At 33.3% G+C, this 15,833-nt stretch overlaps 1 protein-coding gene across 1 annotated transcript; it reads left to right on the top strand.

The window, feature by feature from the left end:
* The first annotated feature begins 3,449 nt into the window (after positions 1-3,449).
* Positions 3,450-5,205, top strand: LOC116132245 (UDP-glycosyltransferase 83A1-like). The gene is given in 3 exon segments (XM_031417898.1): positions 3,450-3,957; positions 4,311-4,873; positions 4,875-5,205. Coding segments are annotated over 3 exon segments (1,365 nt in total). The 5' UTR covers positions 3,450-3,479; the 3' UTR covers positions 5,199-5,205.
* Positions 5,206-15,833: the final 10,628 nt, after the last annotated feature.

The following is a 15,833-nucleotide window of genomic DNA, read 5'->3' as shown; positions in this document are numbered from 1 at the left end:
TTATACATGAACCATGCTAAAGCATATCCAAAAGCTCAATTCAAAGATCATTTTTTATGAATATTTCCTTTTAACTTATTTTTTATGAATATTTCTTTGTCTTTATTGCAAAGATTTTCGATTTGACCTGGACGAGCATGAAGAAAAATCCTAATCAGACCCCACTTAATGCTTTGCGACGTAGCTTCCATTGCTAATAAATTTTATGTTAGTTTTAATAAAACAGGGGCAAAAGAGTAAATCGCTAATGAATTTTAGAGTTAAGCAATTATTAATCAAATTATCCCCTCTAAGTCACTTTGAGCTATCGGAAGCCCGAACCAGCCAACAAACACAAAACCCTTTCGCAACCCCACTCTACAACCGCCTGCAACCCAGCTAGCGAACCCACATCCGCTTGCACCCCCTTTCTCCATCGTGTTTCCTCCTTTCCTCGTATCCTCCCACCCCAATCTCTTCAACCACGCCGCATCACCATTAAGATTGTCAAAACATACATTCAAGTTTCAAAATGATTGAATTAATTTCACAGATTAAATCATGTGGGTACACTGATATTTGGATTTGAACTAATTTCTACAAGCTTTAGTTAACCGTAAAATGTGGGAAATTTTCATATATCTGCAGCCGTGACAAGTGGACACATACAAAAAGGGAGCTGAAAGAGTTTGTAAACTTACTGTCGAAATTCTTAATCGGAAAAAACGATGCAGCAATCACTTTTGCTCATTTTTTTCTTTGTGTCTGCAATGGTTGTTCCCTGTTTTTTTATTTGGTAATGATGTTATGTGGGCATGAGAAAGATAGAAAGCTGTTTGAAGATGAGAGTTCAAAAAAGCATAGAAGGTGTTTGATGAAAAGCCCGAATGGTTTTTTTAATTTGTGCGAGTATGGTTGCGGTAAGCAGCTTCCTGTTTGTGGTGGTTGAGGTATTGTTGTTGGGGAGAGTTGGGTGTTTTAGGAGAATGATTCTACGACACTGAGAGGGTGTTCCATGGCTTATACAGGGGAGGAGGGTTTGGGGCATGATAGGGTAGTTGCTGGGCATGTTAATGCAGAAGTGGAGTGTTTTGGATGGGAAGACGAGGATATTAAAGTCATTCATCCTCTTACTGTGAAAAATGACCAATGAAAGGGGGTTTTAAGTTAATGTCAATACCTTAGGGGATTAAGAGAGTTGGGACAAACCTTGGGTGGTTCAAAACATCATATTAAAATATTTTTAAATTAAACTTTTTCATACAATTTTGATATGATAGTTCCAATTGGTTAGCTTACAATGAGTCCCGTCTACTCAATACAAATTGACTAATTGCTATGAAAAAATTGTATGGGTAGTTTTATTGTTTTAACATATTTGATTTTAAGCATAATTTATGCAAGAAATATTATATGTCTTGATCAACTATGGACTTATGCTTAGGCTTAGAGTTTAAATTACAATGATAGATACCTAATCTTTTTAACATATTCCATTTTAAAAATAATTTGATGAAAGAAATATTTTATGTCTTCATGGACTTATGCTTAGGCTTAGAGCGGCCATAGCCACCCCATATCCCACTAAAAGTTTTAAAATTTATATATATGAATATTAATTTCACCATTTGAAATTAAATATATACCTTTGTCTGGTCCCATTTATTTATCAAATTTTATCTTTTGGCACATAAATGTCACTTACTAATTTGACCAATAGTCTTCATCATTATTCTCCTGATTTCTAACACAACTTGATTAATACAATCATCAATATTCAATACAAATAAGATATATATTTCCTTGTTTATGCTTTTGCTAATTATTATTATTATTTGTATTCAAATTAAAAATACAACCTTAAAAACCTGTTTAAAATGTCAAATAACAAATGACTTGCAACAGTCTCTGATAATACCATCTTATTTGGTTTTGAAGTAATTATGTAAAGGAGACAAGGGTATAAAAGTCAAGAAATTGGATGAAAGGTCAGCTTTCAAAAGCTCCTAATGTTTTGGTCATTTTATTTGACCCATAAAGTATTTAAATAGTTTAAAGAGTATAACGGCATTAGTTGGTTTGTTGTTCACAAGGATTTGTATTTTTTCCGTTTGAATTGGCCCATACATTTAAGCTCGAGTTATTTTATTTTATTAATTTTTTTGAGTTCTTTTATGTTATGTTACTAGTCTCACATTTCAAATTATATTATCGGTTTTCATAATCTTTTATTAAGTATGACACTAATATCTTATATTTTACACTACCACATCATTACTTGACATATTAAGTTATTAACCAATCTCATATTTAAGTAAACCAATTCTACATTTAATATTATTTTCATTCAATATATCAAATTCCCAACTCCTAGATTACTAATTGAAATCAAATTAAATCTTAATTTTATTGAACATGAATATCAACTGAAGAAATTTTTTTAACCATGTTAATTATCTAATTGTCCTTCCAATTCTATTTTTCCCGATTCATTACCTTCAATTTTGATTAGCTTGTGGTGAAAATTATGATTTTTGAAGTTTGAGGGATTCAATAATGATGAGAGATCTTGTCCTGCTTCCTTTAAAACAATCAAAGATGAAGACTTGTCTACTTTGGTAATTAAAACAATCCAACTCATACTCTTTTTTGATAGAATTAATCAAAATGTAGTCTATTGTTTTCTTCAATATCAGAATCTATGTTTGGTGATGTAGTAAAATGATAAACTTAATTAATTTGATATTTGAATTACACTTGAGCGTCATTTTGTTATAGAATCCAAAGTTGCAACTATGCATCTTAGGAACATCTCGGTGAAGTTGGATTGCTGCTTTCAAAGTTTTGTTTTTTAAGTTGAATAAAATGACTTATAAGAGTTGTTATTATTGAGGACATCATAAATCACAATAATTTAAGATTTAAAATTGGGATATCGACTTTGTAATTATAACATTATTACAATATTTAATTGATATATATATTCTTTATACTTATAAATTATAATAATGTTGTGAATTATTTGTTTCGAATGCCACATTTTTCTCTTTAGGTTGATCTCATGATTACTATAGAAATTATAAACAAAAAATCCAAACTATAAAAATGACCAGTCAAGATTTTAATTTCTTTTAAAGTTATATGCAAATAAAAAAATAAAAAAAAGATTAGTCTAAATGGATATTCTATTGGAATGTTTTTATTTTCTTCAAGACGTCTGTTTCCACCACGACAAATAATAAAATAATTATGAAATAAGTTTCCAATTCGGCTTACTAAGTCAATATAATTAAATACAACTCTCTTAACAATTCAGCATCCACCTCTACAAAGTCGTCAGCCCCCTAAGAGGAAAAATCAGGAGGTTACAAAATCACAAACGCATGTCAGTAACAGACAAGCTGTGCCCATCCCTGATCCTTATAAAACTGGTTATTAACAGGATATAAATATGCGAAGCCAAAGTTTGTTCATAACTAAGAATAAAACAGAAAATTAAGATGGGTCGTCCACATATTCTGGCTATACCATTTCCTGCACAAGGCCATGTAATTCCTTTACTGGAGCTTTCACAGTGCTTAGTTAAACATGGCTTCAGAGTCACACTTGTCAACACAGATCATAACCACAACCGAGTCATCAACGCTTTACAGAAAAATTATACTGGGGATGAAATCCATCTGGTATCAATTCCGGATGGAATGGAACCGTGGGAAGATAGAAATGATATGGCAAGGTTAGCTGAAGCAATGCCGAAGGTGATGCCTGGGGAACTGGAGAAGCTCATAGAAGAGATCAACAGAGTGGAAGAAGAAAAGATTGTTTGTGTGATTGCGGACGGTAATATGGGATTTGCCATTAGAGTTGCAGAGAAGATGAAAATTAAGAAGGCTGCATTTTGGACCTTAGCAGCTGCAAGTCTGGCCTTGCTTTACAAAGTTCCGAAGATGATTGATCAAAGAATCATTGACAGTGATGGTAAGACACTCTCACTCGTTTCTCTTCTTCTGTATTTTGTTGCAAGTTTAAGGAACTTAATGACACACAATTAAGGACTACTATTAGAATTATATTACTGGTTAACGCCTGAAAACGGCAACTTGGGACTTGATCCCAAGGTGCTTGGCTCTTTCCCCACAACATTACTAAAATTATTTTTTGCTCTAAAAGGGATCCGAGTTACAACCTCAGTTAAGAAAACCAGCGCTTAAGATAATTAATAAAGTGAAGAAGAGAATTAAATCTTTAGATTTATTCACTGTGTTCTAATATAAGGTAGGCCAAGCATGCAGTTATCTATTTCTTTTATGTTCAATTTCTGTTAATTCCAGGAACTCCAATCAAGAAACAAATGATTCAGCTCGCTCACAATATGCCTGAAATCGACAGTACAAAATTTCTTTGGGCCAACATGGGTGGCGGCTTAGCTTTCCAGAAGCAAATCTTTCACTACTTAGAGAATATCACAGAAGCTGTGAAAGTGGCAGACTGGCTTGTTTGCAACTCAACATCTGATTTTGAACCTGAAGCGTTCACCTTGGTTCCAAATATTCTTCCAATAGGACCTCTTTTGGCAAGCAACCGACAAGGAAATTCATCAGGGTACTTCTGGCAAGAAGACTCAACTTGCTTGAAATGGCTAGATGAACAGCAGCCTAACTCAGTCATTTATGTTGCATTTGGCAGCTTCACAGTTATAGACAAGATCCAATTCCAAGAGCTGGCACTAGGACTTGAACTCACCAACAGGCCGTTCTTATGGGTTGTGAGGCCAGATATTACTGATGATGCAAACGAAGCCTACCCAGAAGGGTTTCAAGACAGGGTAGCCAATCGTGGCAAAATGGTGGGTTGGGCGCCACAACAGAAGGTTTTGAGTCACCCTTCCATTGCCTTTTTTTTTTAGCCATTGTGGTTGGAATTCCACCATGGAAGGTGTAAGCAATGGACTTCCTTTCTTGTGCTGGCCATACTTCGGTGACCAATTCATTGATGAGAGCTACATTTGTGATATTTGGAAGGTGGGATTAAAGTTTAACAGGGACGAAAGTGGTATCGTTACACGAGAAGAAATTAAGACTAAGGTGGATCAAGTGATTGGTGATGAAGAGTTTAAAGCAAGAGCTTTGGAACTCAAGGAAACTGCATTGAAAAGTGTCAAAGACGGCGGCCTTTCTGACAAGACTTTCAAGAAGTTCACTGAATGGATAAGGTCATAGGAACCTGGCCATGCTTGTTAGAATTAATATTTCAAGATTAATTTGTTGTGACTTTTGCTTTTCCAAAATAATCTATATGATTGATTAACTATTGGAAATTTGCCTTCAATATTGCAACTCACACTCAAACAACATACTTTGCAGGGTAAGAAAACGAAGAATAAAACGAGATAAAATAGAAGAGACACAATACTTAAATTGAATTGAATTGAAATTTTTTACTACAAACAAAGACCCAAACTTGCTCTTTAAATAGGAAATAAAATGCCTAGTGCTTGAACATTATTCATAACAAGATCTTCAAATGTGTAAATTGGAAGCTGTGCCCTCATAAGAATCAGGCCATGTCTTGATTCTTACACCATTCTCTGTGCCTGTAAAGGTACAATTTCTCACTGTTAATCCCGTAATACCTTTCTCATTTGGAGTCCTTCCGAGACTACCAACACTAATTCCATGTCCTGGTCCCCAGAAAACATCAGAGACTGGAATGTTTTCACTTCCAGGACTTAGAGAGAGACAATCATCACCAGTAGATATCATTGAATGATAGATCATAATCCTATTTGATGACCCGATGTGAATTCCATTAGTGTTAGGACTATCCCCGGGTGCTGAGATCTTAATAGATTTTAGCTTCAAGTTGTTGCAGGAAAAAATGTTGATATGAATTTTCTTGCTATCAATAGATTTAATTCCCTGAATTGTTGAGTCTTTGAGGAAATCAAATCCTAAAGACTGTTAAAAGGCAAACCAAGTAAGCAACTAATTAACTTAAAGCTATGTTTCAATTATAAAAATGGCGATGCAAGATTAAAATCCTAGGCGTGTTAATAACAAAAGAACTTACTGTAGGAAGTATGCAGTTTAAATTATTTAGGCAACCGTTTTGTGTCCGTGTAATTTGTCCTTGGCCGTAGAAAGTTCCACCTCCGGCGACGGTGAAGTTATTGAGATGTCGAAAGGTGATCCAACTATCCTTATGAATATACGTTGACAGATCAGTAAAAGCCTTCACAAACCCTTTCATTATAAATGAAATTGGACCTTTGCTTGGACCTTCAAACACCACTGAACTGACCAAGTATTCTCCTGGCAGAACCAATACCTTGCTTGTGCCAGTCCAATTGCAAGCTGATTCCCAAGCAATACTAAAAGCCTGAAAGATGACACAATTGAAACACAATAGTTACTATCAATTTTTCTAACCTTACTATCATCGATCTCACCACTTGCTGTTGCGCCAAAATCCATTACATTGAAAACTGATTCATCTATTGCATGTACATTTTTGGACAAAATAAACACAATTAGTACACAAATTATTTGCCGAGAGTGGATTTTGAAACCCATCTTAAGTGCTAACTAGCTTGATGAAGTGAATTTTATTAATGAACTATTATGCTAGATTAATTTCAAGAGGCATTAATAGATTTATGATAGCATTGCATCTCCGCTAATTCTCTTTTAACTTCCATTTAGTATTTTAGGCTTTAAACAAATCTATTGGCTTGTGTTAAATTACGAATGTATAGGAAGAAGGAAGTGGGAACTAGACTTACTAAAAATTAGATTCGGCCAAGATCGCGTTAGACTGGAAGAATTTCTTTAGATAATGGAAACGATTTTGCCTCGTCTAATTTACCAATATCTGTCACTTTAATTTATTTATTTATTTATTGACAATTTTATACTGAAGAAAATTATTAAAACAGATAATAAGTTCTAAGTACAACAACTATCTCTTTTATATATTTTTTTTAATCTTTAATTTTCATAATTATTGAAACTTGTTTTATTTCATATATTTGTTTGTTTGTGAAAATTTATATGAAAAAAATAATCAGACAACGTTATGAATCTAAAAAAGAAAAAGTAAATTTCAAATTTGAAAATGTGAAAAATGGGTATTAAAAGAAAAACTATTTAAGATTAGAGGGTAACTTTCAGTCCTAAATTAGCTGTAAAAAGACGTTTTCTTTTTTCTTTTTTAAATATAAAAGATGTTTTTTGAGCAATAAAGAATTCCATATATAAAAAAGTCTCCATAATGTGACAATCCGCATACATGTTCAGAAGTTTGAACTGGTAAACAAAAACTATGTAGTACAAGAACAATATGCTTAATGAAGTCTTCAAAAGCTGTTCAAGCAGCTAATCTGTAATATACAAGATCATTTGTCGAAGACGATAAAAAATATCAAGCACAACTTCGCTAGGTGGTGCAAAATATTAAGGCCAATCAAGCAGCGCTCAAATCCATCCGTAAACAAAAATTTCAAGCATAGAATAATTTACAAAAAAAACTTGTGACTCTCCATTCCAAAGTATAGAATAATTAACATCGCAATCTAGATTCTGAAGCACAATGGCTAAAGCTTGAATTGAGAAAAAATGAGAGGCTTTAAGGCATTTATCAGCAGGTCGAGACTAGCAATAGAGAAAAGCATTTCTATACCAACTTAAAAGGCAGAATTAAATCAGCATAAGAACTTGATCACTGAAATGAAAATTTAAATTTACACGCAAAAGAGGTCTTTAAGTTTTTTTATACAGTCAGGTATTATATCCAACAAAATTTTGTTAAACGGTGAAGAAAAAACACTGATCCTGCAATTCTTTAGTAATAGAAGCCATAATATGTCAGTAAACAAATTCTGTCCGACAAGAAGCTGATTTCTTCTGTGGAATGAGCAAATCTTCGGTGCAACGGATGCACGTATAACCACCCAATGAGGGAGCATGTGTCAAACATGCACACTGACGTGGTGCACCCTAATTACGTGATTGTACGTGCATCCATTGCACCGAAGAACCATTAAGAGTTTCTGTTACTGTCCTAAAAGATGAAGCCAGAAGTTTGGAACTGAAGGACAGTGAAGAAATAGATGATTAAAAATCTCCCCATCAATTTTGCATATAACTAAACAAGACACTTCTGCACTCTTATTGCTCCTGGACTCCAAAATGATAAGATCCTCACATTGCCCACCAAAGAGAAAATGATCAAAGTATTGCAAAGATGAATGGCATCAGTAGAGGCATTGTATCCTGATGCCATCTCCGGCGTTGGAGGAAGCCTCAGTGTTGTCGTAAACTGATAGATAAGTCTGCAGTGCATAGCAGGGAGCCGCATATTTTAATGTCATAAACTATATCCACAATAAAATAAAGACAAAAATCTATCATAGCCCCATACCAGACCACCACTTGTAAATACACACAAACAATGGAAATACTGGTTCAATTTTCTGAGGCTTATCCTCAAGCACTCAAGATATGCGTTCAGTTGTATGTTTCGACTCCGAACATGCTTATATAAATAAATGTTCTGTTATGAGACAGAGCAAGCTCTAATCCAAGAACTTAAACAAATAGAAACGAAACAGGAGATAATATAGAAGCGCAGAACAAAGATTTCAGAACATCCAAACTTGGAAAAGCTGAGAGCGACTCACTAATATCATTCCTTGAAGAGTAATCAGAATCTCATTTGTTAAATGTGTCGATTTTGCAATATTTGTATAAATTTTGCTATGGCAAAAACGACCCCAGTTACCTGTAAGGAATTTTCGGTAAGCAGAAAAACTAATATCAATGATCTGAATGCATTTAAAGAAAATATATGTACCATCGTATTACTTCAAAAGACTATTTTACATTCCAATAATCCAAAATTCTACCAGTTCTGAAACAGAAAACTATCCTGTGTTCTTTTTCTAGGAAGCATATTTAGGAGAACTGAAAACAGAAAACACTGCAAACAGAAAACTTGAGGGACGCTGTCCGCATTTTCCCAATTGCCAAACTTGAAGCTAAACATACAAGGGCATTGTCAGTTGATTAATCATTCAGTGTGTTTTGTAACAAAAACCAGTAAACTCAGGAATCATTATTCTTGTTTTTGAAGATTTAAGGAAATTATTTTTCAGAAAAGGTAATATTGATGACCAAATGGAATGAAAAAAAAAAATATAAATAAAAATTCTGGAAAGTCATTTTCCAGATATCAGCCTAGTTCATATAATCTCTTCATACCATCCACATGCATTGTTGCCAAATGCAAATGCTGTAGCAGTTACAACCAAGTAAGAACTAAGCATGTCATCATATCTCAATTAAGCCAGCTTTTCTCTTCTCAAACAGAACATAAACAAGACAAAAAACTATTACATTGTAAACAAAATTAAACTTGCAAAAGCATGCTATATATGATATCAATATAACCATATATATAAGCTTACTTCAAAGAAGCAAAAAGACTTACATAAAAGACAAAGCATAGTAACCAAGATATAACCCATCTATAAAAGAACAAAACATGTACAAAAGAGCTGACCCATATCATAACTCTGATATAAAAAAAGAAAATGTAGATATAAAGATGCAGTTAAAGAAGAGAATTCACTGTCATTTATGCTGAAACAAAGCTTCTTTGACAACCACAAAAATAGAAAAATAAACCAATTCAAGGAGAATGCATAGAGTTTCTTTCTTTTTGATTACTATAAAGTCAACCGAAGCATTTCAATGTTTCTATAAAAGCAAAACACATATCAAATATATTAATGTCATATAAAAGAACCAACACATTAAACTTCCACCAGTCAATTGTGAAAACGCCACTCCAAATACATCAGTCTACAATATGAATTTCTATAAACTACTGTAATTTCTTAAACCACTTTGATGTTCTACTATCTCCATGTTTAAATAAAGGAAAAAATGATAACTTGAATAAGTCTTTCAAAATGGTAAATTGCAACGCAATAAAGAAAAGGTAAGGTATGAAAGCAAACCTACTAATGATCAAAGCTACCCGGTTCTCATCTCTATAATGAGCCAGGTAAGAGATTGAGGAATATGCCATCATCATGCACAACATGGAAATATTCAGCATCAAGAACCCAGTCAAATAAAATTTGGCAATGACCTGAAGAACTTCTTTCCAGCATGCGACCGTGCATAAAGAGACACAAAAACACCTAGCACTACTATAGTTGATAGCAACCCTATTACATGGGCGTAGCCGTGGACCCGGAGGACTCTTGTGAACAGATAAACTAATCGGTCCTGCTGTAACTACCAAAGAGCTGATAGATGAGTATGATGTACATAGCAAGGGAGCGGAATATTTTACTGTCATAAACTATATCCACAATAAAATAAAGACAAAAATCTATCATAGCCCCATACCATACCATCAATCGTAAATACACACAAACAACGGAAATACTGGTTCAATTTTCCAAGGCTTACCTTCAGCCACTCAAGATATGCGTTTTGTCGCATGTTTCGACTCCGAAACTGCTTATATAAATAAATGTTCAGTTATGAGATAAAGCAAGCGCTAATACAAGAACTTAAACAAATAGAAACGAAACGACTTACCAGGAGATAATATAGGCAAGAAGAAAAAAGATTTCAGAACAACCAAACTTGGAAAAGCTGAGAGCCACTCATTAGTATCATTCCTTGAAGAGTAATCATAATCCCATTTACAAAATAGGTCGATTTTGTGCAAACGTTTTGCTATCATGGAGAGTGGCTGCTGGAAATTACCTGAAGTCGAAACCCTGACAATACAGAGAAGAAGAAGAAGAAACTCTTCTCTGAACTCTGATGAACCTTTAGAAAATCTTATTTTACCCTAGAATTTGTTATCTCTTGGACCCCTTTCAATAAAATATTTTTATTTTTTCAGTTCCATAAATTTTAGTTTGGCCCCTACTTTGAAAATTGGTTGCCCACACCTCGCTGCCGTGAGTGCCGTAAAATGATCACAGTTAAACTTAAGAAATGGAGGTTTAGAAGAAAAACATTGATCTGTTCTTGTATAAATAACACTTAATCAGGAAAAGAAAGTATCCCTTTGGTCCAGTAAAATCTTAAAAAGCTATTAGAGACCCTATCAGACTAATATAGTTAGAAAAAGTTAAAAACTATAAGGGTATGCTTGTCATTTTATACTTTTTGAGAATAATAAAATGAAATTAAAAAAATAAACCTTTTAATTTACAAAATTATAAACTAAAATGAAATAAAAATAAATAAAGGACAATAAATTATAAATTAATATTTAATATTAGAATTTTGTTTNAAAAAAAAAAAAAAATTCATACCATACTTTCTATTGGCAAGTTTAAAGGGAATTGGAATGTAATAAATTAAATAATTTTGTATTTTATCTTATTTCTTAACTCTCTCGGAGGATTTGTTTTGTCTCAAAGAGATATGACCAGTCTTATGTTGAAGTTAATGAAGACGGGACTTACGTTGTAGCTCGCACTATTGATCTAATGCAGCCATGTTGGAGGTTCTCATTACGTAACTTATAGCACACCATCCCTTTCTATTAAGGCCAAACAACTTGCGCATACCCAAGGTTTGCCACAATGACAAAATGATACCTAAAAGAGTAAAAGGTTTGAAAACGACAAACAGGTACCTTCTGTCATGTACTGTTAGTGATTTCTGTTTGTTAATAGTAAAAAGACTAAAATGCCCTTGAAAGTTTGATATTTTAGTTTTTTTATAAATTTAAAAATTTCTAAAAAACCCCGTAGGTTTGCTAATTTAACTAAACACCCTCATGTATAAAAAGCTTGTTAAATGACAAAAACACCCCCACCACCTACAATGCTAGATTCCGACCACCACCGCCAGAATCTGGCCGAAAATTGGGTTACGACACAGACCCGTCGGATCTGTGTTGTAACGTGTCGATCTGGCCTTTTCCGGCCAGATCTAGCCGTTGTTTTGGCCTTTTCCGGCCATTGCAACCACAGCAGGCCGTAGATCTGGCATTTTTCGACCATATATAACGACGCATTATGACACAGATTCGACCGGTTTATGTCGTAACGCGATTTTCCGGCCAGATTCCAGCGGTGGTGGCCGGAATCTGGCACTGCGGGTGGTGGGGGTATTTTTGTCATTTTATATATTGGGGTGTTTAATTAAATTAGTAAACGTAGGGGCTTTTTTTTATAAATTTTTAAATTTTACCTCGTAATAATCCCTTATTCAACTACCCAATATTATTTCCAAAATCCTATCCAAAATAATAAACCAAACGCACCATAGAGTATCCAAACTAGTTTGTGTATACTTCAACTAATTTTCGGGATTTATTAAACAATCTACAAACCTAAAGGTTCAATTAAATCACAATATTATCGTGGTAGATGACCTCAATGTATAAGAACTCTACTAAACTCATTCTTGGAATTTTTAATTTGAAAAAGAATTAGAATGTATTACAAATAAAATTTAATTTCATCTCACGCTGTTTATTGGCAAGTTTAAAGTAAAGTGGTTGCAATAATCAAACTAAACTTGTATTTTATCTTAATTACTTGGTAATCAAGCGTACTATGACCTTTAAAGTCTTCTCTGGAGTCTTCTTTATTGTTAATTTTATGTTATGCAAACTAAAAGTCTAACTTGTTCCACTTCCCAATTTTTTACTACCAAAACAAAATGTTGGCTTTTATTATATAATTTTCGAAAGTTGTACATACAAAGCAATGAATTAACAAATGTAGCTCATTTTCTAGACTCCATTCAACAATTATCGTATGAATGATTATTAAGTACAGAGATAACCTAGGCACATGTGGTTGGGTTATGGTTTCCTCTCAGGATTGCTTCAACGTTTGAACAAGAAGATGTTGCTCGACCTTCATTACCGCCATTGTAAACCAAGTTGATATCACCAATCTCTACATAAATACACAAAAAAAACAAAAAAAAAAAATGCCAATCTATTCTAGTAATTCTGGCCAGATCGATAGAACAAAATGTGCATGCGATTAGATAGCTATTTGTGAAATGAAGAGCCATTATTTAGATGGACAAAGCCTGGGCATCAATAAATCAATCTACAAGCCTATTAATTTATATATAACTGCAATGATCAAGATATTTTATAAGATATTCAAAATCTGTAATCGTTTATCAATTATCGATAATCATATACTCATAAAAACAAGATCATGAATCGACGAAATTTTCTCGAGAAAATTTTTCACCTGTTTTTTTTAACCTAAGTTTTTTAATATAAAAAAAATGAGAGTTACATTATTTCATTAATATTATAACATATCCGTATTAGCATGCATTTTATGATTAAATTTACATCGAATTAAGATGTATTTGAATCTTTTCTATTTTATTTTATTATTATTATTTTTTTATTGGGGTTGTCTTAACCAGCTTACACCCCTTAACTAATATTTTGAAACCCTAAAGTTAACAACTAGGTAAACCTTCCAGTGACCACCCATATTAGTAATTGAGGAGAATCGTCTGAAGTTAACAATCGATAAACCCTCCAGTGGCCACCCTATAACAATTAAGGAGAATAGAACTCAATAGTCAATACTCTTTAATAATACACCCAATAGTTCCTATCGCCCGACCCAACCACCCAAGAGTTGTTAATTTTAATACTCTCTATTGTTAAGGTTTTCATTTGCATGAGGCAAAATCTTTTTTATGCTTAACTCTATCTCTCTCTAATTTTAATTACAATTATGGAGTTATCAAGCTTAATCTATAAGCTAGCTTCATTAAGAATGTTAATTTATGCTTTACACTGTTTATTCAAATTAATATACAATTAAATCGAGCTTATACTTAACCAAACAATAGAAAGTTTGGCAATTAAAATAGTAATTAATAAACTATTAAAATTAAACAACATGTCATTAAATTAAACAAAAATAATCAACAAAGTGGCATGGCGTCTTGTAGATATATAATTAAAAAATAAATAAAAAAGGAGATACCAAGCTTCCTTAGCTTACCATATTCCTTTTATGTTCATGCTAAAGACTGGAGATCCTTTATTAGAGTCGTGCTCAACTCACTTTTGGAAACTTCAATTTAAATTATGAAAAATGTAACCAAAAAAAATAAAATTCATACCATACTTTCTATTGGCAAGTTTAAAGAATTGGATGTAATAAATTAAATATTTGTATTTTATCTTAATTCTTAACTCTCTCGGAGGATTTTTTTTGTCTCAAGGGATATGACCAGTTTTATGTTGAAGTAAATGAAGATGGGACTATGTTTTACTCGCACTATTGATCTAATGCAGCCATGTGGAGGTTCTCATTACGTAACTTTATAGCATTAATGATCAAGGAACAGACATCCAAGATTTCATTTATTTTTTATTTTTTATTATTATTATTGGTTTTTTTTTGTAATGAGGGTGTCCATACCAGTTTGCACACATTGTAATTAATTCTTGGGATCCATTAAACAATCTACGACCTAAAGGTTTAATAAGAGCAATGCTAGTTTTACAAAGAACCTACAAAGGGGGCATACAAGATAATCTCCATCATTGATTTTCATGGTTTCTCTCTGTCTCTGTCTCTCTCGTGTCTCTCTCTCTCTTTCCGTTTTTCTTCGTTTTTTTCTTCTTGTTAATGTCACTTTGTAACCCTCTTTATATGGGTCTTTGTAAAGATAGTATTTTTCTTAAAAGGCCAGATCTACGGCTAGATCTGGCCGTCGACGCCGCAAAACTCCATCTGCAGCGTCGACGGCCAGATCTGGCCCTTTCCGGCCAGATCAGCCACGGATCTGGCCGGAAAAGGCCAGATCTGGCTGTTGCTTCGACGGCCAGATCTTGCCTTTTCCGGCCAGATCGGCACGTTACGACACAGACCCGACGGGTCTGTGTCGTAGTGTAGTTTTCCGGACAGATTCCGGCGATGGTGGCCGGAATCTGGCACTGGGGGTGTTTTTGTTATTTAACAAACTTTTTATATATGGGGGTGTTTATTAAATTAGCAAACTTAGGGGGTTTTTTAGAAATTTTTAAAATTATAAAAAACTAAAATTGAAACTTTGAAGGGCATTTTAGTCTTTTCACTATTAATAAACAGAAATCAGTAACAGAATATGACGGAAGGTATCTATTTGTCGTTTCAAAACCTTTTGGGTACTAACTTGTCGTTACGATAAATCTTGGGTATACACAAGTCGTTCTATAATAGTATGTGAAAATCTTTGGAATGGTATCAATCAAAAGACAGCATTAGTATTTATTAGATTTATTTACTTAAATTATAATATAGTTCTTTAATTATATATATATATATAAAGTTAGGATGACAGAGTTTTCTCTGAGCTTCTTGATGAATTTAATCAATTTATGAACAATAACAAGAGCCTTCTGGACATTTAATATTGTTTGGATCATTACAGCAAAAGTCTTTTCCTCCTAGGCAATCCCAATGGCAATCGTCATCATGGTAGTAATAATCTAGTCGAACAAACCCAATTTCGGTTATTGGTAACTCAACCAACAATAAAACTGTAATTAAATTAAGTAAAACTAATTAAACACATGAAAATAAAATCATAGACATTTGAAAAAGAAAAGAAAAATGAATGGACCGATTACATGAGGTTGTGACAACGAGGATAATCAAGGATGCCAATTTAGGTGAAATCTTCTCCATTTCTTCTATGTAGATTAAGTTGTATAAAAGGAGCTTGTACTAAGACATGACTGAAGCTCTTCTATTCATTTGCTAATTATATCAATACTGCTTCGATAGCTTTTATTTATAGCGATATAATTAGCAGATGAATACAACCATATTCCTAATT

The sequence above is a fragment of the Pistacia vera genome, unplaced genomic scaffold (assembly GCF_008641045.1).
Source record: "Pistacia vera cultivar Batoury unplaced genomic scaffold, PisVer_v2 Contig25, whole genome shotgun sequence".
Lineage (NCBI taxonomy): Eukaryota > Viridiplantae > Streptophyta > Magnoliopsida > Sapindales > Anacardiaceae > Pistacia > Pistacia vera.
This window is presented reverse-complemented; position numbering and strand designations above follow the sequence as displayed.